This window comes from Leguminivora glycinivorella, chromosome Z (genome assembly GCF_023078275.1).
Source record: "Leguminivora glycinivorella isolate SPB_JAAS2020 chromosome Z, LegGlyc_1.1, whole genome shotgun sequence".
NCBI classification, from domain to species: domain Eukaryota; kingdom Metazoa; phylum Arthropoda; class Insecta; order Lepidoptera; family Tortricidae; genus Leguminivora; species Leguminivora glycinivorella.
The window spans coordinates 42,188,995-42,213,173 of NC_062998.1; the positions used below are offsets into that span (position 1 = coordinate 42,188,995).

General features: G+C 36.7%; 1 protein-coding gene across 1 annotated transcript in view; it reads right to left on the reverse strand.

Moving 5' to 3' along the window:
• LOC125240774 (peroxidasin) overlaps positions 1-24,179 on the reverse strand; it is a 54,895-nt gene that overhangs the window by 7,135 nt on the left and 23,581 nt on the right. The window contains exons 2-3 of the mRNA XM_048148846.1: positions 5,680-5,895; positions 4,170-4,241 (exon numbers count right to left, since the gene is read on the reverse strand). Coding sequence (XP_048004803.1) covers positions 4,170-4,241; positions 5,680-5,895 — 288 coding nt within the window. The remainder of the gene's footprint in view (positions 1-4,169; positions 4,242-5,679; positions 5,896-24,179) is intronic.

The window sequence follows — 24,179 nt, forward strand, 5'->3', positions numbered from 1 at the left end:
ACTATGTGACAAGCTTTTACCTACAAATACAATCGGGTCAGACATTTTTGCGGTCTTCGATGGCATATGTGTAAAATAAGTATTATTGCTGGTGACTGTACCTGCTGTAAAAAGAAAAGGAAAAGTTCGGGAAACGAAGAAAAAATATTCAGGATGATGGCGGTCGTTGTTGCCGAATGTCGACAATATCATTTGATGAACGTCATGCTGAGCTGAAGTAGATTTATTATGGTTCTCATTTAAGAAATCGTGAAAAAATAACCATTGGCCTGTACATAACTTTGTTCTGTTATCCTGTACGTGTACTCGGGTCCTCAACGTACCCGTCCGATATTTTGAGGAATTTAGTCCCATTCATAACATGATCACTAATCAATTTACCCTGTTGTTTAACACATTCACTGCCAGGAGGCGTGGCCTAGGATCAAACTTACATGTCGGTGAATTCATATTATATGTGTTGGCGTTGGCGGTAATGTATACGACGTATTTACATTTACGTGGCGGGCTGCGGGCTTACTACAAAAAATCGGTCGTTTAAATAAAACAATCAATTTTTGACACGTTCATAAATATTGCTCGCTCGCTCTCGTATTTGAGTGAATACACATAGGCAGCGCCGGCCCGTGCACTCGATCAGGGTAGAGCGAGTTTGAGTTTCGGCGCCCTTGGGAAGAAGTTTCAACGCAGATAAAAAAAATCGCGAGCGTAGCGAGCGCGAAATTTTTTTCATAGTAAGTAATGCCGTAATTTAAAGATTAACGCAATACAGAATTTATGGATTTCATCATACAGAGTATATACGTAAGGGACAAAGCGCGGAATTTTTCCTAAAAGATAACTGAAATAAATTGTAAGCGCGAGCGAAGCGAGCGCGATTTTTCTTCTATTGACGCAATTTATTAAGACTCAACCCGCTAGCGGGGAAGCAGCGAGTTTCCAAGTTTTGATCAACTGCAGAGTTGCGGTGTTTGGCATATTTTGGGGTATTTTGACTTCACAGGGCGCCTATGTTCCCGTCTTTTAGGCCTTATATTTCGCCATCACTATTATTTTTATATTACTAAGAGTTATAATTAAGACATTAACTGCGAACTCGATCGTCACCGTTAGGATGCCCATTTCGGTAATTTGCCACTAAGTGCCCTTCGGGATCTTAGTCCTTTGAAGTTCGCTCATCTCCTGTGACTCACAAAATTGTGCCTCTCTGAGACTTTTCGCGCCTTTGGCTTTATGAGGCACTCCGCTTTGGACTATCGGATAGACTCATATTTTTGCATTTGGATAACGACGTAAGCTTTGTCGTTGGGCCGCACAACAATGTGATTAGTCAAGGGCTGGAATCCTCATTTTACGGCGCCCTAGCAACAGCGCCCTTATGAATGTTGGTATATGTTGGCTACGTGGTGCAACTTTCCACTTAATCTGAATTACAAATCTAGATTTTCAATAGTTGTATTAATTCCCGACTCCTCTCGCCATTTTTTGATATGTGCGCGCCCACGCAATGTATAATTTTTTGTATGGATTTTTCCACATTCTTGATTTTGGCGCCCCCTTACCATGTGGCGCCTAGAGCGGCCGCTCCACTCGCTCTACCCTTAATCCGGCCCTGCACATAGGTCCCCAATAATGCCTGCACAACGATTTTAGAAATAAGATTGCGTAAAATATGCTGACCAAATTAATTACAGACTCCTCTAGAGCCGTTTCAAATGGAATTCGATTATTTCTTTCCCCTAAAGTATTCACCTACTTCACCCATATTTTAAAAGATTTGAAAAGTAAAGATAAGACGCAAACCAAAAAACAATTTCAGTGCAGTATTGACAATCAAAAAGCAAATACAGGTGTAATGCAAAATGTTGTTTCATCGCATTTTCACGGAAACGCACGAACGCTTCACGGCATTTGTCAGTCGCAGTACAAGAAGTACCAGCGAAACTAGCGTTGACTGAACTAACGTGACAGATACCATGGGGAATTTAATTACACAGGTCAGGTACCATGCACGGTAACCGTTGGAACCGTTCCAAGGGTGGGGTCATATACATATTGACCACGTGATACCTCCCCTCCCCCTTCTGAGAACCAAGCTGGATCCGCCTGTCGGATACCTTACTCGTCGGCTAGCCTGAAGGAGTTCCTCTAATCGAAGATCACATCACATCGCACTCGAATCAGAAGTGTCATCCATGTAAGCGATGTGAATGACGCCTGTGCATGTTACTAAACTTAACGCTCACTTATGCAATTGTAATCAGTATGAACTGAATGATCATTCTTGGAAAACAAACAATTAGTTTTATAATAGGAAACACATGAATGATAAATACATGATAATATTTTTAATAGCCGAGACGACTCTAAAAAAACTATAGAGTCCGTCAGGATTATCAAAAAAAATTGGACACATTTTTTTCTCGTATAAACGAAAAGTGACTCTCGTAAACGTGAGTCTCGTAAACGACGATAGGTATTACAGTGCGTTGAAGTTTCGCGTGACGTCACGCCAGGTACAATTTTTTTACTTTCAAATGACGTCACAAGCCCCCACTTCGGAGCTTTGATGCTCTATTTGTATTTTTTCATTAATTAGATAAAGCGAAAAATATGTGTTCAGTATTTTTGGACGATCTAACTGTGGGACTAAACAGAACAGGTACTATATTTTTTATGTAGTCGTCACCCTCATCCCTATTGTGCTGCTATGTAAAGAACTCCATACTTAAGCGTTTTAATGGCAATTTATATACTTTTAAAGTTTACATAATAGGTATGAAATATTAAACAAAGGCATGATGGCGACGTAAAGTAGATTTGAATAATAAGATAGTATATAGGTAGATACTCAGCAACAGCGTTTACTAATATTCTAGACATAGTTAATAATTTAGTCAAAGAAACCTTGAAAGCCATTCGCCACCTACTCGGAGTCAACGGCACCTGTTAATTGCTATTTTACCTACTAACACACGTATCTTACTGAATTTTACTTTTAGCCGTTAGGTAACCGAGGATGCGTTATCAATGTTATCATATTCATTTAGTCGTAGCAGGCCTACGTCACTCGCTCGCGGTCGGTCGTCAAGTACTATACCTACCCGCTAGCAGTTGCCTCGAGGTAACAAGTGGCCGAGGGGCGTCACGCGCCCGCCTGTGTAGTCACGTGGCACGTACCTACTATTCTTCTGAGTTTTACGTAAGTAGTAACTTATTAGTAAGTAAAATATTAGTTAAATAAAGCGTCGGTATTGTCGTTTTGTGAGCAAGTGACGGATCTGTTACGTTCGCAACTTATTAGATAATAATCCGTTGTAGCATGCAGCGTGTATTGAATTGACCTATGTTGTAAATCAAGTCACAGTTAATTAAGTTTAAAGTTTATAATAATATCGCAATATTCAACAGTACTTAACAGCAATATTCATAAATTACTTATCTTAGGACGTTCTTACACAGATTGCTTTAAGCCCCAAAGTAAACTCAAGAAGACTCACTACTCAGACAACGATATTATAATTGTACATGTATTTAAATACATGCAATACAAAAATTTAACTTTCTGTGCTCATCGTAGGTACCAGTAAACTGCCCTTACCGGGAGTCAAAGCAGGACCACGGGCTTCAATAGCAGGGTCACTGGTGGTGATGCCCTTCAGGCCAGACCGGTTGTCAAAATAAATAAAGTTTTTTTCCCCTAGTGCTCGGAAACACGTGTTTTGTCCTTTAATACCAGCGGGTAAAAACGCGTTTTATCCACTAGTGGGTAAAGTAATTTGACCTTGAATAAAGTCAAATTAACTTCTTTAAAATTGACAAAAGTAGTTGAATCTAGTAATTAAGATGATTTACCACCCGTGGAACTACTGGAAGCAGTGATAAACGCATTTTCTTGCGTTGTAGTATCCTCGCTATAGTGAGGGGAAAAGTTTTGTGTTACACTCGGGTGCAAATGTATTTTACTTCTCGTGTGTTACAAAACTCGCAAGTTCAGGATTCTATTCTGGAACCACTCGCTTCGCTCGTGGTTCAACTATAGAATCCTTTCACTTCCTCGTTTTTCAATTCCACACTCGGCGTTAAAATACAACTTTGCCCCCTTGTATAACAAATAACTATTGTACCTTTTCGATACGGAACCCTGAAAACAAGACACTGGTACTCACAAGCGTTCCAGGCGGGGCATGTGTGAAAATGTGTGTGCTTGAATCTCATGGATTTCGTTCACGTGCAAGTAGCTGAAACCAACAAGAGTGAAAACAAAAACAGAAACGAAAACTGGATTTATTGTAAGTGCGTTTTCACACTATCCGATCCGATATCGGATGTCGGAAGGATTTCAAAGGCAAGAATCAAAGATGGCGGCTTAATTGTATGAGACATCGGTCCTACATCCGATATCGGATCGGATAATGTGAAAACGCACTAAGGTCGATTAAAGAACATTAAATCACAAATTGATCAGTAGGTAACGTAAATAGGTACTTAATATTGATAAAAAACGCATATTGTAATAAAATTTATGATAACTTATTTAGGTAGTAAAAAAATAATAATGTAAAAAATAGTAATGTAGAAAATAGAATATTATTTAATTAATAAAAGTAACCGTGGATTTATGCTGCTCGATTTTCTGAATAAAAAAGTATAGACACTCCTCCGATTCCGATACGATATTGATTTCATGGTCGAATATCCATTTCATAACAGTAACATAACTAAATACTACAAGCATTTAGATCATGTTAATTATTCTTGAAATTGACTCGGAATACAGTAGAAATGTATAATGTACTTGATTAGCACCATGCCAGTCATTCGTAGCCAATTCGCATTCGTATTAGACGTAGCTGAACGCACACGCTTGTGATTATCCTTTGAGCTCCAATGACACGCTTGATTAGACTACGAATCCCTGGGTAGGTAATAAAGTGCCCACTTGAACCGATTCGCGGTAGGTACCTAGTAACTTGAGCGTGGCAGTGGCATCAGTTTCTGTATCAGGGTATCGGCAGGGCCATCGTCTGGCTCCTTTTACGGAGGAGTCTGTTAACTCATCGCGGCGCCTATCGAGGTTACGGTGCGTGCTGTGGCTGCCCCGAGATAATGTGTCATGTTGTGCATTCATTAGTCAGCCACTTTTTCATAAATACAACACGCAACCAACCCCACTTTAAGTTCGCCGGGTGATAACGACCTGTCATGTTACTCGTATTAGGCGCTGGCACTTTTTATTCCTAAGTAGGTAACTGACAGACCGATAAAATCGGTCAGTGGACCTTTTGAATTCGTATTAAGGCTGGTATGGTGTTCTTTGGCCTTATAAGTTATATTGTATCAAGACGCTAAAAATACAGGACCTAAATTAAGTTCCTGTTAAATTATTATTAAAAAGCTGTCTTCGGTCATCTGACAAAGAAAGTCGCTAAAACACATGGCATACGAGCATTTTCAGAAATTGGGACCCAAAATTCTCAGTTTAGCATAAAATCTACTTTTTTCACATTCTCAATGTAGATTATCGTTTAAAGTTTAAGTAATTAACACAAAAACAATATTTGTATTAAAATTACATGCTTAATTTAATTACCTACAAAACTGACAGCCAGTCTGAGTCAGCAACTTTTTGATAATGCCCTACTAGATATTTAAGTGTCCGTTTTAAGGTAAACTTACAGTTGTTCCAAATGCGGCATGGTCTTAAAGACATCGGGGTCGATAGTCTGAATCCGGTTCCTGTAGAGGTATAGGTACTTGACTCGGCGCAGGCCGTGGAAGGCGCCGGAGCGCAGGGCGCGCAGCTGGTTGTCGTTGAGCAGCAGCGAGCGCAGCTGGTGCAGGTGCGAAAACACGCCGCCGCCGATGTCGTACAGCTTATTGAAGCGGAGATCCCTGGAACATTCGCACCTAATTAGGGCATGCACTTCTTGATTGTACGATCAAAGCGCCTATTACAAATTTTAATTTCGCCAACTAGATTTCGTGAATTTCGTTTCATAATATCTCCACTACTATCACTTCACATTTAAATTTAATAATAGAATTGTAAACGAGTCATGATTCACAATTTCTAGCACTCATGTTTCCTCAGTTTTCCACAGACGCGCGCCATTTAAACTTAGGAACCATGGCCACTATCACACGTAACATTTAGGACAGTCACGTTTCCATTACAAAGCCACGCACGCTAAGCGCTTCTGATTTTTATTTATAATCATCACTGAGCCCGATTCGGCCAGGATTGAAACACTTAGGGCCACTTGCACCAACGGAAATGGAGGGTTAACCCGAGGCTAACCCACCATTTTAAATGGGATTTGACAGATGACCCACTAACCCCGAGTTAAGTTGTTGGTCTTGGGGTTGGTTTAACCTTATGGCCCTGAGCTTTGTTAAATCATGCCATTTTTGACTTGACGATTTTAGTATGGATGCTCCCATCTCTCTTAACAAGAAAAAGCTACGTGCAGAGTATGAAGCTTTCAGGAAAAAGGTAGCGTTTGCTAACCCGCAATCGAGAGTTCACTCTATTTGCTTTGAGATGCGCTAGCATTTGATCCATGTGAAACAAGAATCGAAGATTGAATATCTCGTTTTAATTGAATGTTCAATTTACATGGAATAATAGGAATACGTTGAAATTCTTTGTTTAAATTTCAAAACATAAGAGATGTATTGTAATACTTTTTACATACATACATAAACAAATACAACCCATAAGGGGAGGTAGAGCACATGGTATGAAACTGCTCAAATTTCAGTTCCGCTCTTAGTAATTAAGAGTATGACAGAAAAGGAAATAGCGTCACGCCAACAAAGTCCAAAATTAAAAATGAAAAAAAATGTTTTATTAGGGTGCCCCCCCTACATGTAAAGTGGGGGCTGATATTTTTTTTTTCATTCTAACCCCAACGTGTGATATATTGTTGGATAGGTATTTAAAAATGAATAAGGGTTTACTAAGATCGTTTTTTGATAATATTAATATTTTCGGAAATAATCGCTCCTAAAGGAAAAAAAAGTGCGTCCCCCCCCCTCTAACTTTTGAACCATATGATTAAAAAATATGAAAAAAATCACAAAAGTAGAACTTTATAAAGACTTTCTCGGAAAATTGTTTTGAACTTGATAGGTTCAGTAGTTTTTGAGAAAAATACGGAAAACTACGGAACCCTACCCTGAGCGTGGCCCGACACGCTCTTGGCCGGTTTTTTCAGGGACAGATTGCTAGCCCATCGGCCTGTGTCGAGGGAATCGATACATAAAGACTGTATCGTTAAGTATAAATACAAAAACTAATTGCTATATTTTTCGACTTTGTATTTTTATACATAATATATCTAATTGCCTTTGTAGATAAATACCACACAAACCAAAATATGTTACAACGAAACAAAACTGATTAGTTTTTGGTCAGTTTTCTGACTTTTTGTCTCATGCTGCTCATTAAAGATCAGAGAAAGAAGTATGGGTCCATATCGGGTCGCATATATTTTTTGTAATATCTTCTATGCGCATAACAACTTATGGCATCATCATCAATGTGCATACATATAGGAAATCATATTATTTTTTGTCATACTTCTTTTGCTCTAATAATTAGTGTCATACTTAATAGATGTCATATACTCCTTATTCATACAAACTTAGATTATAATAATCAAATGTCATACTAACTATCAGCACACTTCTCAGGTTTGATAATTGTTTTATACATAACGATTTTTAGAATATTTAGTAAGTTATATAAGTAGTAATAGTTCACTATATCCCCTTGAAACACTTTAATTTTTTTGTTTTAATTAAGTACAATTTATTACGCATAATATTACTTCATTTTGGTTTTTTCTAAAATTTTACAATTTGTAAATTGTTTGTTTGGTCACAGTTGTAACCTAACCTAAACCTTATTTAAAAGCGGTTCGTTGTTGTGTTGGGTCGCAGTTCTAACGTAACCTAAACCTACTCTGTAAGCCGTTTGTTTCTGTGTGATCACAGTTCTAACCTAACCCAAACCTACTCTGTAAGCCGTTTGTTTCTGTGTGGTCACAGATCTAACCTAACCTAAACCTAGCTTGTAATACGTTTGCTTCTGTGTAAATCACAGGTCTAACTTAACCTAAACCTACTCTGTAAACTGTTTGTTTTTGTGTGTGGTCACAGTTCTAACCTAACCTAAACCTAATTTAAAAGCCATTCGTTGTTGTGTAGGTCACAGTTCTAACCTAACCTAAACCTACTCAGTAAGCCATTTATTGCTGTGTGACCACAGTTCTAACATTTTTTTTTTCAGTTTTAACCTAACCTAATCTGTAAGCCTACTCTGTAAGCTGGTCGGTTTTGGGTGTGGTCACGGTTCTAACATAACCTAAACCTATTCTAATAAAGAATTTAAGCCAATGGTCATAGTTTTAGTAAAGACGTATGTGATGTGCCATGATAAAATCAACAATTTGAAGTTTCCTAGAATAGAAACATCTATAAATGTGTAGTACGACAAATGGTAAAGTTTTGTAATACATAATACGTCGAATAAATGAGTAGCGATGTTTTGTAGTTCTGCTATTTAAAGTACTTTGAAAAGAATCAGCGATGAAGAAATATTACTTGAATAGTATTTATAATAAAAAAGAAAATTTCAAATAAATAGTAGTGGAAACAAAACAACTCGAAACAATTTTACTTCAACTAAACTTTCGATGATTTGTTGTCGATGAAATCTTCGTCATCGCACCTAACTGGGCTATGTCACATGAGATTTGTGTTACTTATTAGTACATTAAATTCGAGCCTAACCAGTTATAAATGGAACGTATGATGATTTCTAAATATATGACTTCTTTTTTGTATACAATATTAATACTATGCATAGTAATACATCGAAATAAAGACAATTATGCTCAGCAAACTTATGACTTAAATTTTAATAAACATAAAAAATATTGCAATAAAAAATATGACATAACACAGCTATGACGTAAAACAGGTATGTTCAAAAATTATTCTGACTTCCAAGTTTTATGACATACAATGTTATGTAAATAGTGCTCTGACAAGTGAAAATATGACAATAGTTTATAGGCCACCAGAATGTAACCCCAAAAGGGTAGGCCACCTCTTGGTCCAGTCTGATCGTAACTGTTGCTCTGCATCGGCACTGCGGGCTGTTTTATGCAATTTGGCTTTAATATAGTCCAGTAGCCTAAAAGTCGGGAACATAGGCGCTAGCTCTGCAGGAGATCAAAGCTTGCGTCAATAGGAAAAAAAATTATCAGTTCTCTTTTAGTTATTTAATAAATTGTATGTTTACATAAGATGGTACATGTACATGTTTAATAAGTTTCAATACAATTTTACCAGCTTGGTGTAGCATTATTTAAACAATGTTTACAAAAGTAAAACTAGCATGCAATACATTTTATTTTATTTTACAAGCTGAAAGTATTCTTTAAGACTATATGGACACAGCTCGATAAGATATTTTAGACGATTGAAGAATTTAGTGGGTGAAAGAGACTTTATTTCTGTCAGTAAGGCATTGTAAACCCCTGCCGCAACCTGACTGTGGCATCTCATGAACAATGCTGATTTGCTCACAGGAGCCTGGACGTCATGGGCAAATATCTTGATGAGCATTTCGCTATTAAAGTTTGTTTTCGGCGGATATGTACTAGGATATCGCCTTACAATCTTGCATATCTCCATAATATACAGTGTTTTCAGAGGAGATTCCGCGCTCGTGTTTTCATTTCAAGTCTGTTTTCCTGACTTGGCCACTATAGTACTCCATTTTGTTTGTTATTTTATGTTGGTACATGATATCCACGTGCAGCCCCGCGTAACTATACTAGGGTGCGACTGAGAAAGTTCAACCCTTTGTCCCTTTCGTACTCTGCATGGTGAAATCCATAAATTCTGTATTATATATTACGGCATTACTATAAATAAATTATTTCGCGCTCGCTACGCTCGCGCCTTTTTGCCTGCGTAGTGAAACTTCTTGTCAAGGGCGCCGAAACTCAAACTCACTCTACCCTGATCGAGTGCACAGGCCGGCGGCGGCGCTGCCAGTAGTGCTCGATGGGGCGAAGCTCGGGACAATTTGGCAGATTCAGTTCTTTGGCCACAAAACGCACATTATTATACTCTTTGTACAGTTTGTACCATTTTAGTACCTTCGCTGCATGATGGCAAGACGCTATCAGGTCAAAATATAAAATAGGTAGTTTCACAGTCGTGCTTTTTTATCATAGGTAACACTCGCTTCTGGAGACACCCCTTCATGTAGAATGTAGATGTCGGTGTCAATAGGTGAAGTAGTAAAAAATGCACTCGATTTCAGTCCACATTCACAAATGACCTGCCAAACCATATTTATTTTTCCAAATTTCTCGACGCAAATTGACATTTCAGGTTGTGAAACCTCTGTTCTTTCGCGAACTGTGTAATATTGGGGACCTGGCAAAGACTTGTAGTCCAGTGTCACATAAGTTTCGTCATCCGTTATAACACAGTTGTGATTTTTAGACAAAATTGAGTAGTACAACTTCCGGGCATGTTTCTTGACAGATGCATTGCGCTTATCGCTCCTTTTCAGTTAGTTCTGTTTTTTGGATGTCTAAATTATTCCTCTTTGTAGGACGGTGGACGGTCTTCTTTGTCGAACAGATATATATATATATATATACTATATATATATATATATAGTATATATACCTCTATATTAGATGCAAACGCCTTTACTATCTTTTGGTCCAGTTTTGGGTTGGATGGACCTGGTCTTTGCCCTGGTCGTTGTCGGTCACTGAAAGTACAGTCTTCATCGTACTTACGGATTGTAGTTTGAACTGCCCCCACACTGACCCCTTGCGTTTGTGTTAGTTTTCGGTACGTGATACTTTTTACAGTTTACCATTTGTCCATCACAATCGATTTTCGCTGTTGCGGAGGCCTCTCATTTTTTTATGCGAACCAAATGTGAACACTAAGTTTAAGGAAATCAATTCTGTGATCAATGTCACATAATTATGTCTAATCACTAATCAGCTTTCTTTTTAAAGCTCTGGATAGTTTATGATGCCAGGATTAAGTTGTGTTTATACTTAACGATACAATCTTTACATAGAAACCTTATCCCACAGTACCTACAGTCGACTTCTACGACACTCCAGGGAGAACAGGGGGTAGTAATTCTTAACCCGTCACCACACAATGTAACTATTTTCTTACTACGATTAAACGGAATAAAATCCCACATAGGTATCACGCCGCTCCGTAGCAAACATAGACATAGAAAATCTTTATTCAACCCGACATGCTGGTTTGTACTGTTCGTAGTTCGGTTTTATTTTTTAAATATCCAGATGTATTATGTGACTGATATTAAAAGCATTTCTATTGTGCTTTGTTTCAGAACGTTTCCAATGGTTTCCAATATCTCTCATCATAAATTAGCACTGTTGTCATGCAGGCAACCCGACTGCAACTTGTATGGAAACTGTACAGTCAGCGTTTTGTTGCCATGTAAATTACAATCGACTTGCAGTTCGTCTGGACCAGCCCTGACACTTCAACGTGTCGTCGATGTCGGTGAACTTAATCATTGTTTCTATCCCTTGCAACTTTACCAGCAGTGCAATCTCTCTTTTCTCGTGTTACATCGTGTATATTCATGCGTTTTATTTCTGTAAGAGCCACTTGCACCAACGAAAATGGAGGGTTAGGTTAACCAGAGGGTTAACCCACCATTTTATATTGAATTTGACAGATGACAGCCCACTAACCCTGAGTTAAGTGGTTGGTGCAATAGGCCCTTAGTCTCGTAGAAGTTTAAATGTTAATTGAGTGCTTTAGACGTCAGTTGATAAGTCAGTGAGAAAAATCCCTAATTTTAAAGCCTGACCAGAAATATATGACTATTGCCAGGAGGGCGCTGTTATTTTTATGATACGTCTTGATTAAACTGGACACAAGAGCTAGATGTCATTGAGAATGCAGTTAGTTCAGCATGTTATGCTCTGAGAACACTCAGAGATGAAATCGACCTAGAACATCTTAAAATAGTATATTATGCTTTAATAGAGTCATAGTTCAGATACAGTATCATGCTATGGGGAAACAGTTTCCAATATAATATCAATAGAGCTCTTATCGCTCAAAAACGAGCTATTAGAATCATGTTTCGAATTCCACAAACGACCTCTTGTAGGCAATATTACGTAAAACTTGGCATTCTTACGGTGCCTAGTTTATATGTGCTCGTGCTTCTCACAGACCTAGTTAAACATATGTCGAGATTCGAAACTGTTGAGGAGCTAGAGGTACGTAAACTGTCACGGACCAAAAAAATCAAAGTTAATTTTCGTCCTTTGTCAAAAATAGAAGAACACTACTAGACACCAGGCGGTTAATCTATTTAATAAATTACCTCTGGAACTAAAAACTATTTCCACATATAGCTTATTTAAGTATAAATTGAGGCAAATCTTATTGAGAGGGTGTTTCTATTCTGTAGATGAAGTGTTTGATTTTCGTAGGTCCTAAGTGTTGATTTGATTTATCTGTTTTGTTTAGTTTTAAGTGTTGTTTTTTTTTTGGCTCTTTCATTGAATTCAGTTTGTGTAGTTTCATAAGTCCTCGTTTTTGTTTTTTTTTCTTGTCTCTCATTTCATGTACCTATGTATGTTCAAACACAATGTATATTGTTATTGAATAAAAATACTATGACTATGACTATTTCTGGTATGATCCAGCTTTGGTCATAAAAGTTCTTCTATTTTAAGTATTACTCAATAGCGAATGTCGAACAAAGCAGTAGTGTCTTGTCATGTCGTGTCTTGAAGATATTTATGGTACAATAAGTTTGGGTTATTTAGGTAGGCGCCTTTTATTAGTTTTGTCAGAAACAATAAATCGTGGGATACGAATTTATGGGTTACCATTATTATATTGGTTTGGTACATTAGAGGTACCTTTCGTAAAACTGTTACGTAATATTTTTTGGATCAGCTTTCTGAATCTTATAGATTTAAATAATCCGATGTTTAATGTAGGCGTTAAACTATGTAGGTAGGTAGAAAATTCATTGAACTCGTATTATGAGATGAATTGAATGCCTATGACTGTGGGCTTATAATTCCATTTCAAAATTGTGAACGATTTAGAAGTTTACCTATTTAAGTCCATTACAGTTTAGAATTGTTGAACATTTATCAAATATCAAACTTTATTGCTGCAATATTACACATTACATATATGTAGCAGGTAATACAGACCCTGTAAGGGAATAGCAACATTTTGATGCATCATGGCATGCTACCTTTCTATTCATTACCTTTAAATAATTAGCTAGTTGCCTACCACGGCGTCATTCACGTGGATTAATCCATCCATACTAATATTATAATCCATACTCCATACTATATATACTATATATACTATATACTATAATATTATATTATTATTATATTATTATATTATATATTATAAATGCGAAAGTAACTCTGTCTGTCTGTCTGTTACGCTTTCCCGCTTAAACCACGCAACCGATTTTGATGAAATTTGGAACAGACAATCTTTAGACCCTGAGATAGAACATAGGCTACTTTTTATTTCGAAAAAAGGGATGAAGGGGTTGAAAAAGAGGTTGAAAGTTTGTATGGGATTTCTTAATTTTAAAAGATAAAACCATGAAACTTTATATTTTAGCACTTGATAAGAAATCATTGAACATCTTGATAACGGATAGGCATAGGGATAGGGATAAGGATAGGGATAGGGATTGGGATTGGGATAGGGATAGGGATAGGGTAGGGATAGGGATAGGGATAGCGATAGCGATAGGGATAGGGATAGGGACAGGGATAGGGATAGCGATAGGGATAGGGATAGCGATAGCGATAGCGATACGGATACGGATACAGATACGGATAATATGGGTATCGTTAGAGGGATACGGATAATCGGTCGGCGGTCTCTTACAATCAATGTGCTCTAAGACGATCGTTGTTTGCTTGCTTGAAGATTACGTTTGCGATAAGTATAAGCAAATTTTTAAGGGATAATAGAAAAAAGTACTTTTTACCCACCGATCATAGTGTCGAAATACGGGCTATGTGGGATGTTTATAAAGGTTTCCCCAGCGTATATAGAATTACCTACGCTGTGGTCGATGTGTAATATTTCTACAATCATTGCAAGCAAAAGTATTATGTGCAATCGAAATAATCGCAGATAAGTAAATATACCTACAGAGAAACCTAAGGTTCCAAATGAAAATCTTAATGAATACTTTTATTACGCGGGCAAAGCCGCGGGTAAAAGCTAGTTTCCCAATATAAATGTAGGAGTATCTCGATATGGATGAACAAATGTAAAATAATTTTGGTTATACATATACTATAGTATCAAGATTTTGTTGACCGTCTGTATACTTATTGTCGGCTATGTCCATAAAGCTTCAATTGGAACTTTCAACCTCAACGACGAGTACGGCGAGTGACGGTCTTAAAGTTTTTAGTTGAAAAAGTCTTATTTATTTTCTAATACCATAACGTAAAGACACTTGTATCGATATATTAAAGGATAAATTGTACAAAACACATAACTTTCAAACGCGAGCTGCACTTACATCGAATCATTGCATCAAAGCGTCCTGGGCTTGTATTAAGCGTACTATTCGCAAGTGCATTGTAGCTAAACACAACAAAGAGTTTATTGTAGTGAAAACTAAAACTACGTTTTCGGAGGAAGACTGGACATTTTCGCTGATTTTCTATTGTATTCGATTTGGATGTGAAAAGCTATATAATTCGTAAAGGTATATAGGTAGGTAGGTTGTTTTTTTTGTAATTTTTGCACCGCCTACAACTTTTCTGCTTTGTATACTTAATGGTTGACTGGTAAAGAATGCCTTATGGCATTAAGTTCGCCTATTGTACGCTATATTTATTTATAAGTAGTTGAATTATAATTATGATCTATTTACAGCTACTTATGCATGACCGAATAACTGCCTTTTCATTAACTCAATGTAAATAACCGCCTATTCAAACGGCAATGAGTTTGTGTGGTCAGCTGATTTAGAGTCGTGGCTAGCAATAGACGGGCAATGGTAAGGTAACGAGAATGAATATTTAATGGATACTAGCGACTGGCCCCGGTTTGGCATGGGAAGTAAAGTACAAAAAAATATGATTAGTAAGTTTTTCTTAAAAGATAAGACATGTAAGTACTATTATTGTGAAAACAGCACAAAATCCATTCAGTAGTTTTTAAGTTTGACGCGAACGTACATACTAACAGACAGACGCGGTGGGCAACTTAGTTTTACAAGGTGCAGTGATAGTTGTAGAGGACTATTCAAAGTGAAAGGTTAGGTTCCTCTTGAGCTGCCCCACCTCCGGTGTCACAGTGGTGTGGTACTTATGGGACAGCCTGTATATACTTGACTATATATAACTATTAATATAACTTATTTTAAGTGTAAGTGTGTTTTCGAACTATATACAAAGTTTTCGAGGTATAAAATCAGTTATAATTTGTTGATATTTCTTGTATTGTTGTGTTTTTGTCCATAAATGACATCACCGTCCATTATAGGGTAATTTACATTATAATTAAATTTTCTTAATTTAAATTACATTGTATTCTATTGCATTGTATTATAACATCGATGATTTTACGCCATGCTTATTTATGCTTGTATTTTTATGCTTATGTCTTTAAATGTTTAATATGTATAATCAAATCAGTATCGCCATCTACCCGACTATCAACTAAAGACGTGGTGAGACCACGTCTGAAACAGAATTTTTTAAATGTTTTCGATATACTTAAGTAGGTCCGTTTTATTATTATCCGTACCTTTATTTATTTTATACGGAGTTATATTATCTTTGGTAATAGGGAAAGTAAACCAGACATAATCGTTTATCATGTTTTCAACTTCGCTGTGTTTCATTTGGAATTTTGTAAATAAATATCGACCGGTCAGATTCGCGGTAAACCCAGAAATCCCATGAAACAATCCAGACTCTTAAAAATAGGAAAGAAAATAATCATATTTCTGAACGTTTACTTTAAGATGTTTGTATCTTCTGCATTAAATCTACGTCTCTATGTTTATAATTCTTTACTTTATAATTTATAATTTAATTAATTTTTTTAATTTATAATTTACAAGCATCTTCTGGAATAATTTCTGTGCGTGTACTATCTTAAAAATAGGTACTTCGCATCTATGTCTTATATTAATATAAGTAGGTACTTCGATACTAATGTGACTACCATGTGTTCTGAATAGTTACGTGTCGGTAGCGAGATCGTTACGAAGAATGCATACTTTGTTAGACTTGTATGCTGAAGTTTTTGGTCGCTATAAGTGCTAGTTTTTTTGCTTGCATCTATGACTGTGTAGGATATAGGAGGTTACAGAACAAATAGAACATGACAGAACATTGAGTTCTTTGTATACATATACCCCCTTATTTATATACGTACCTACACTAAAGTTATCAAGCCGATAAAGTTCTTTTGTCCCTACTGCACGCGGTCCTAAGTGACCGGCCACACCAGAGCGTCGCGTGTCTCGGGGCGCGCAACGGGCGTCCGCGCCACGCCGCTTCAGTGTAATTCAAAAAACGCCTCCTCAGTACATTTTGTATAGGAAAGACGTAAGACGCGCCCCAGGTGGCGTGGCGGCGGCGGGGCGCGCGCCGCGCCGCTTGGCGGCGCGCCTTACGTCCTTCCTATACAAAATGTACTGAGGAGACGCTTTTTGAATTACACTCAGGTGGCGTGGCGCGGACGCCCTTTGCGCGCCCCGAGACACGCGACGCATAAGTGGGAACGCTGCCTAAGTCGGGCGTCGAAGGGGGTCTATATTAATTCGCATAACGTATTAGTGTGATAGAAAGGGACAAACGAACTTTATCGGCTTGATAATTTTAGTTGATTACCTACGTTTATGAATAAAGGGGGTGCCCTCTATTTCGCCTATCATTAATTCGCATAATTTGAATTCGCATAACAGATTTGGCATAACATAATTGTTCATAACATTGAATAAGCATAATATTAAAAATGCATAATTCTTATTTCGCATAACAATGAATCTGCATAATTGAAATTTGCATACTATTATTTCGTATAACTTTAATTATCCTAAAATGAATTGCCATACTTACTAACTGTATGGAGCAAGCGATTGGATCAATCAGGAGCTGATTTTCCAATTTCGAGCGCTCGATTTTGAGTGTTTAATTTATACTGTCTCACTTATTAAGCATGAAAAAAATGGGGGTAAGTAAGGTACAGCGGGGCAAATCTCAATTTCTTCCATGTTTTACAATGTTTGCATTATTAAAAAAAAAACTTTATTTTTAAGAAACATACATGCATTTATGAACTTAACTGCTAATCTTAAATTAAAAAGATTATTTGAGTTAAGAGTCTTTATTTTATTTATACATTACTTATTAAGTTTTTTCGTTTTTCATAAGTGTTTTTCAGAAAATAGCGTGTCTACCAGTTATGTAGTAGGCGTGTTCAGTGGATGTGGATACATGTAATAATGGAATAATGGAGAAATAGTGTAATCATGGAAAAAATGGATTAGTTACAATTGCCTTTTAGTCTAGATTTGCCCCGCTGTACCTTACTAAAGAAATTGAAAATGGATAGTATTTAAATAATATTATTTCATCGTTGAGATTTTCGCAGATTGCACGTGCTAATACTGATACACGAGCAAGCGGAAGATTCCAATATTGAACCGCAAGCGTAGCGAGTGGTTCAAAAAGTGGAATCTTGAGCGTTGCGAGGGTTTCAAGGCACATTAACCTTCGTACGGCACGTTAAACATTGCCACCGAGTTTGAAACAGAAAATTTTTCACCACCCCAACACGAACAAAATACTGACTATAAAACATCAAACTAAATCAAATCCATCGATTTCTTCAATATTTATGATTCAAAATCATCATTTATAGGTAAAATTCTTAACTAAACGTATTTATTTAGCGTGTCAAATGAACTCAGTAAAACCAGTTGTCCGTCTTTGATCGTAGCTTGCAGCATTCGGGCGTCAATTTTTGTAAGTTGAATCAACAAAAACATTAAAAATGCCTCGTTACGTGATATTTAATTGCAACAACACAACCTGAGACATGTATTTAAAATCACGGGCAAGTAACAACTTCAATCAATACAAGATCTGACACGCTCGGCCGCCATACAAATAGATGTAAGTACTATGTACTTGTTTTTCTATCTAAATCTAGTTCTGTGTAATTGATAATATAATAAGTACAAATCGAAAAATTAGCCATTTTATTTTCTTTCTTACTTATCTATTTACCTACTGGGTAATCATGTCAATTGCTTTAATGCATCCAAATGTGCCTTCCTAAAAAGTAGTGAGCTTCTGGTTAACCCTCCGTTTTCGTTGGTGCAAGTGGCCCTAAGACAGGTAAATAGGTACTTAAACCATGAAACTCTGTCGCCTTCTAGAAATACATATTGGAAATCAAAGTAAGCTCGCCTATGCGAGACGTCTCAATATTTGTCAGGTGAGTGAGCTTGAAACTGAAACATGACACGAATGTCCTCCCACCAGATACAGTAGGACAAATAGTTATTTGTTATACAAGGGGGCAAAGTTGTATTTTAACGCCGAGTGTGGAATTGAAAAACGAGCAAGTGAAAGGATTCTATAGTTGAACCACGAGCGAAGCGAGTGGTACGAGAATAGAATCCTGAACTTGCGAGTTTTTTAACACACGAGAAGTAAAAAACATTTGCACCCGAGTGTAACACAAAACTTTTCCCCTCACTATAGCGAGGAAACTACAACGCAAAAAATGCGTTTATCACTGCTTCCAGTAGTTCCACAGGTGGTAAATCATCTTTATTACTAGATTCACCTACTTTTGTCAATTTTAAACCAGTTAATTTGACTTTATTCAAGGTCAAATTACTTTACCCACTAGTGGATAAAATGCGTTTTTACCCGCTGGTATTAAAGGACAAAACACGTGTTTCCGAGCTAGTGAGGGGAAAAATACAATAAATAGTAAAAAAAAAACATTACAATAATAGTAATTTTAATTAGTTACAAATTGAGAGAGAAGAGTCGTGGAATGTATCGGACTCCATACCTTTCAACTCTTCTTTTTAACCCCCGACGCAAAAACGACGGGGTGTTATAAGTTTGACGTGTCTGTCTGTCTGTCTGTGTGTGTGTGTCTGTCTGTGGCATCGTAGCCCCCGAACGGCTGAGTTAGTCAGGAGTGTTCTTAGCCATGTTTCATGAAAATCGGTCCACTATGTCGGGGGTTTTTCAAAATTTTACAGACTCTAGCTCTACTAGTGTAAGGTGCAATAAAGTTTAAATAAATAAATATTTATTTGAAACTCATTAGTTGAAGTAAAAGTTAATAATATAGGTGAAAAACTTAAGAAAGTCACCTGTTGTATGTGTGAGTGACGTGTTCGAATAGGCGTTTGTTTTGTTTGTGTTACTAATTTTAAATATGTGTTCTCTATTCGAACACGTCACTCACACATACAACAGGTGACTTTCTTAAGTTTTTCACCTATATTATTAACTTTTACTTCAACTAGTGAGTTTCAAATAAATATTTATTTATTTAAACTTTATTGCACAAATTATCAATAAAAAGTACAAATGGCAGACTTAACGCCTTAAGGCATTCTCTACCAGTCAACCATTGGGCAAAACAGAGATAGTTTGGTGCACAAGATTCAAGAGAATATATATTCGTGTAATGCGTATTTATTACAGTAGTATATAAGTATTTGCATAATATTATGTAGGTATATTGTTGTCTGAGTACCCACATCACAAGCTTTCTTGAGCTTACCGTAGGGCTCATCGGAGATTGAGTCAATGTGTGTGCGTTTTCACATTATCCGATCCGATATCGGATGTAGGAAGGATTACAAAGGAAAAAAACAAATATGGCGGCTTTAATATATGGGATATCCGTCCGACATCCGATATCGGATCGGATAATGTGAAAACGTACTAAGTATGTCCTATAATATTTATACATACATACATACAATCACGCCTGTATCCCATAAAGGGGTAGGCAGAGCACATGAAACTACTAAAGCTTCAGGGCCACTCTTGGCAAATTAGGGGTTAAAAGAAAACGAAACTGTGGCATTGCATAATATTTATTTATTTATTAAATATTATCGCTCCTTAAAGAAGCTTGTGACTTAATATCTTACATATTTATATAGGTATGTAAGTAAGATTTTAATATCTGATGAAAAATTAAAATTGACTGTTGCTTAAAAAAATATAATTAAATAATGCTTCTATTTAATCTATTTGGTAACATTTTCGGAAGTTATTATGGTTTTTAGGGTTCCGTAGTCAACTAGGAACCCTTATAGTTTCGCCATGTCTGTCTGTCCGTCCGTCCGTCCGTCCGTCCGTCCGTCCGTCCGTCCGCGGATAATCTCAGTAACCGTTAGCACTAGAAAGCTGAAATTTGGTACCAATATGTATATCAATCACGCCAACAAAGTGCAAAAATAAAAAATGGAAAAAAATGTTTTATTAGGGTACCACCCCTACATGTAAAGTGGGGGTTGATATTTTTTTTCATTCCAACCCCAACGTGTGATATATGGTTGGATAGGTATTTAAAAATGAATAAGGGTTTACTAAAATCGTTTTTTGATAATATTAATATTTTCGGAAATAATCGCTCCTAAAAGAAAAAAAAGTGCGTCCCCCCCCTCTAACTTTTGAACCATATGTTTAAAAAATATGAAAAAAATCACAAAAGTAGAACTTTATAAGGACTTTCTAGGAAAATTATTTTGAACTTGATAGGTTCAGTAGTTTTTGAGAAAAATACGGAAAACTACGGAACCCTACACTGAGCGTGGCCCGACACGCTCTTGGCCGCTTTTTTATATTTGTATCCGGGTAAATGAGAGGCACTAATCACAGTTCACCGGGTTATTTTAGTTAAGTATGTTATATTATAGGAGGGCAATTTCGACTTATCATAATTTATTCTACGTTTTACATTATTTAATAGTTACCTATAGTAGCCACTATTCACATATGGCACGCGTGTTCAGTGGATACTGGATACATATAGCTAGCTATCTATCGCTTTTCAGTATTGGCGCGACAGAGCCAGGCTACGTTTCGATCGGCGTCTAGCGTCAACGATTGTCATTTGGCTAGGCCGCCGCCTGGAATTATGGGATTAATCTGTTGGTTGACATGACATAGTTCAGGGCGCGCTATGCTGCCGCACCTCAGCTCAGACAGACGGTCCGCTGCCATTGTCAACTATTACATGGCTGAGAGCATACACGACAATGCGTATTATCTGTGGCCTTCGATTCACTGTCAAAGGTAACCCTCTAGTCAAGGTTAACTCAATTATCAACTAGGCAGTTCAATTCTATACAAATTTATGAAACAGTACATGTACCTACTCATAATATAACATAGGTACTAGGTACTGCATTTGATCATCATTGTACAGAAACAAACAAAACCACAATAAGAATCTACTTGATATTGATCCTTTTAACAATTCCTTAGGTAAGTACCCTATCTTTGAGTATAGACTCAAAATTACTCTTAAGACGATTCGGAATCTCTCATTTCTCCATACAAAGTTACAAACGCTCTCGCCTGTTTCCTCCTTGGTTTTTGAAGTTGGATCAATGATTTTTTCAACACAGATTCTTATGATATTTTTGTTTTAAAAGGAATTAGAGCTTTTCAAAGTTGGCCGAAACGGCTTAATTGAATTTGCCAGAAAGAAAGGCGTGGTATTCAAAACTGAGATCAATTATCCAACAAAAACGCTACGGTCCGACACAGATAATTTCATTGTTATTCTGATTTCCCAATTTCGTAACGATTACTTAAGTTTTGGAGGAGGAAACAGTCGAGAGCGAAACCTCGATTTTTGCGGTTTTTACGCGGAATTTCGCGCCTGGGTTGCTGTTGTCATCGCACCAAATTTAGGGGCGGGGCTAAGTTTCTAAATGCGTACACTGGAATAAAGTGATGGGTAATAATCTAGTGATGTGAAAAGTCTTTCCAGTTGTTTAAGTACACTACAGCACAGCTTGCCAAAAAAGAGTAGGAATCAAAAAGTGCCAACATCATAGTGTCGTCACGTTTTGTCACACATATTGATTTGAAAGTGACACTACAATATTATCACTTTTTAATTTCTTCTCTTTTTTGCCGGTTTTCTCCTACAGTGGTAGTGATTTATATTGCAGGAAATTTTCTTGTATAATACGATATATCTCGTAAGTAGTAATCTGCGACGAGACTCGTCGACCAGACTGGAGGCGTCTTCTTATTTCAAAATATGATTTTATTTGATATAACAACTTCCCGACTGTGTATGTTGCAGAGCGAAATGAAGGTACCATCTAATCAATATCATTAATTCAAAACTGAAATATACTTTTTCAGTTCAGGTGGCGCTTTTTTTGCGAGAAGCGGTTCACTTATTGTCAGGTCGAAACCTCGGAGGGCCATCTGTACTGAAAAACGTCGTACGATACACGTGCGAAAAGGAAATTCGTAACTAAAAACACAACATGGTTTTAATTTATCGCCACTCGTTTCGAACTTCCTGTTTTTCGCACTTGTATAGTAATGTACTAATTCTAGTTTCATACGTTTAATAGCGTTGGAAATGTTATTATTCAAGGAACGTTTACGAGACTATTTCCGCGTAGGATTAGTTTGCCGAGAAATCTATCTAATAAAATGTTCATGCCGCCTTCATACGAGGTGTGAAAGCCATTAAAATGCGTCAAATAAATTATGCGAATATATAATACATATCAATTATTACTTACTTGTGTTAGCATTCATAATTTATTATTTAGATTTTAGTCATATTTAAAGATCCAAATATGTAATTTAAATTGCGGTATATTTTGATAAACAATGTCTGTGGTTTATCAAAATATACTAAATTAATAAGTAACGGAAGTTAGGATTTGACATCTCGTGCTGGCTCCCGACTGGTTCCGCCATCTTGGTTCGTGACTAGTGGGGAGGGCAAGATGGCGCCAACGGACTGACGGTTGTGAGGTAGAACGAGATAGACGAGGAATAAGTGCAAATCATGTAAATGAGATCATTACGTTTTGATGTAAATTCTTGTGGATTATCGGAGTGTTCGTGAATAAACGCCCTGCAGAATCATCGGATTGTTTTATTGAATTGTCTGGTTTACAAATCAGACGGTGGGATTAATCGAGGTTATCGTATAAACCTTGGTGAAAAAAACTTACGCCCTTGAAGGTATGTAAAAATAGTGATCACTTACCATATTTTAATAACATTGATTAAAGCGATAGCCATAGAAATTGCTTATTATTCCATGATCATTATGAAAACAGTTTTGATAAAATTAACTAAGTTTTTTTTTGTCTAGTAATTACATTTAGTTATTCTCAGTGAGTACGTTTGATATATTTATGTTTGCAATGTTTTCTACAAAAATTACGAACTTAAATTGTCTATATAAGAGTTGAAATTGGACGGTGTTATGGAATAGCGAACTAAGCGCCAAAATCCGAAAAAAAAGTTATGAATGCAGTTCGGATATAAATGTGATAAGCTATAGTATTGATTATTTCTTTGTTGAAAAATCATGCTTACAGCCTTATTTTAAGGGGTAGAATCAAGCGACACGTTAAAATTTGTATGGCCCTGTATACTAAGTCGTTACGTAAAAACGAATTGAACGCCAAATTTACTTTTACAAATTATAATAAGCGTATATTCTAAATCGCAAAATCGAGTTCAACGCCATAAAGATGTTATTAATTCGTTTTGGTTTAAAGTTTTGATGATTTATAAACGCAATATCGATTTAACCGCCCTATTGGTGTCGTTTAATTCGTTGTTACATATTTGAAATTGCAGGATATTTCGCTTAATGAGAACTAAGTATCAAGAGGTTTTGTTTTATCATAATATCTTATGTGTGTAATCCTGGCTAGTACTAATGAATTATTATTAGTTACAACGCCAATTTTGCCATATATGCTGATTTTTTTGACATTTATTAAAAAAAGTTGATTGCAGAACAAAACTAAATTGTTAGACGGATTAGTCCTAATCATTGTAGAGGAA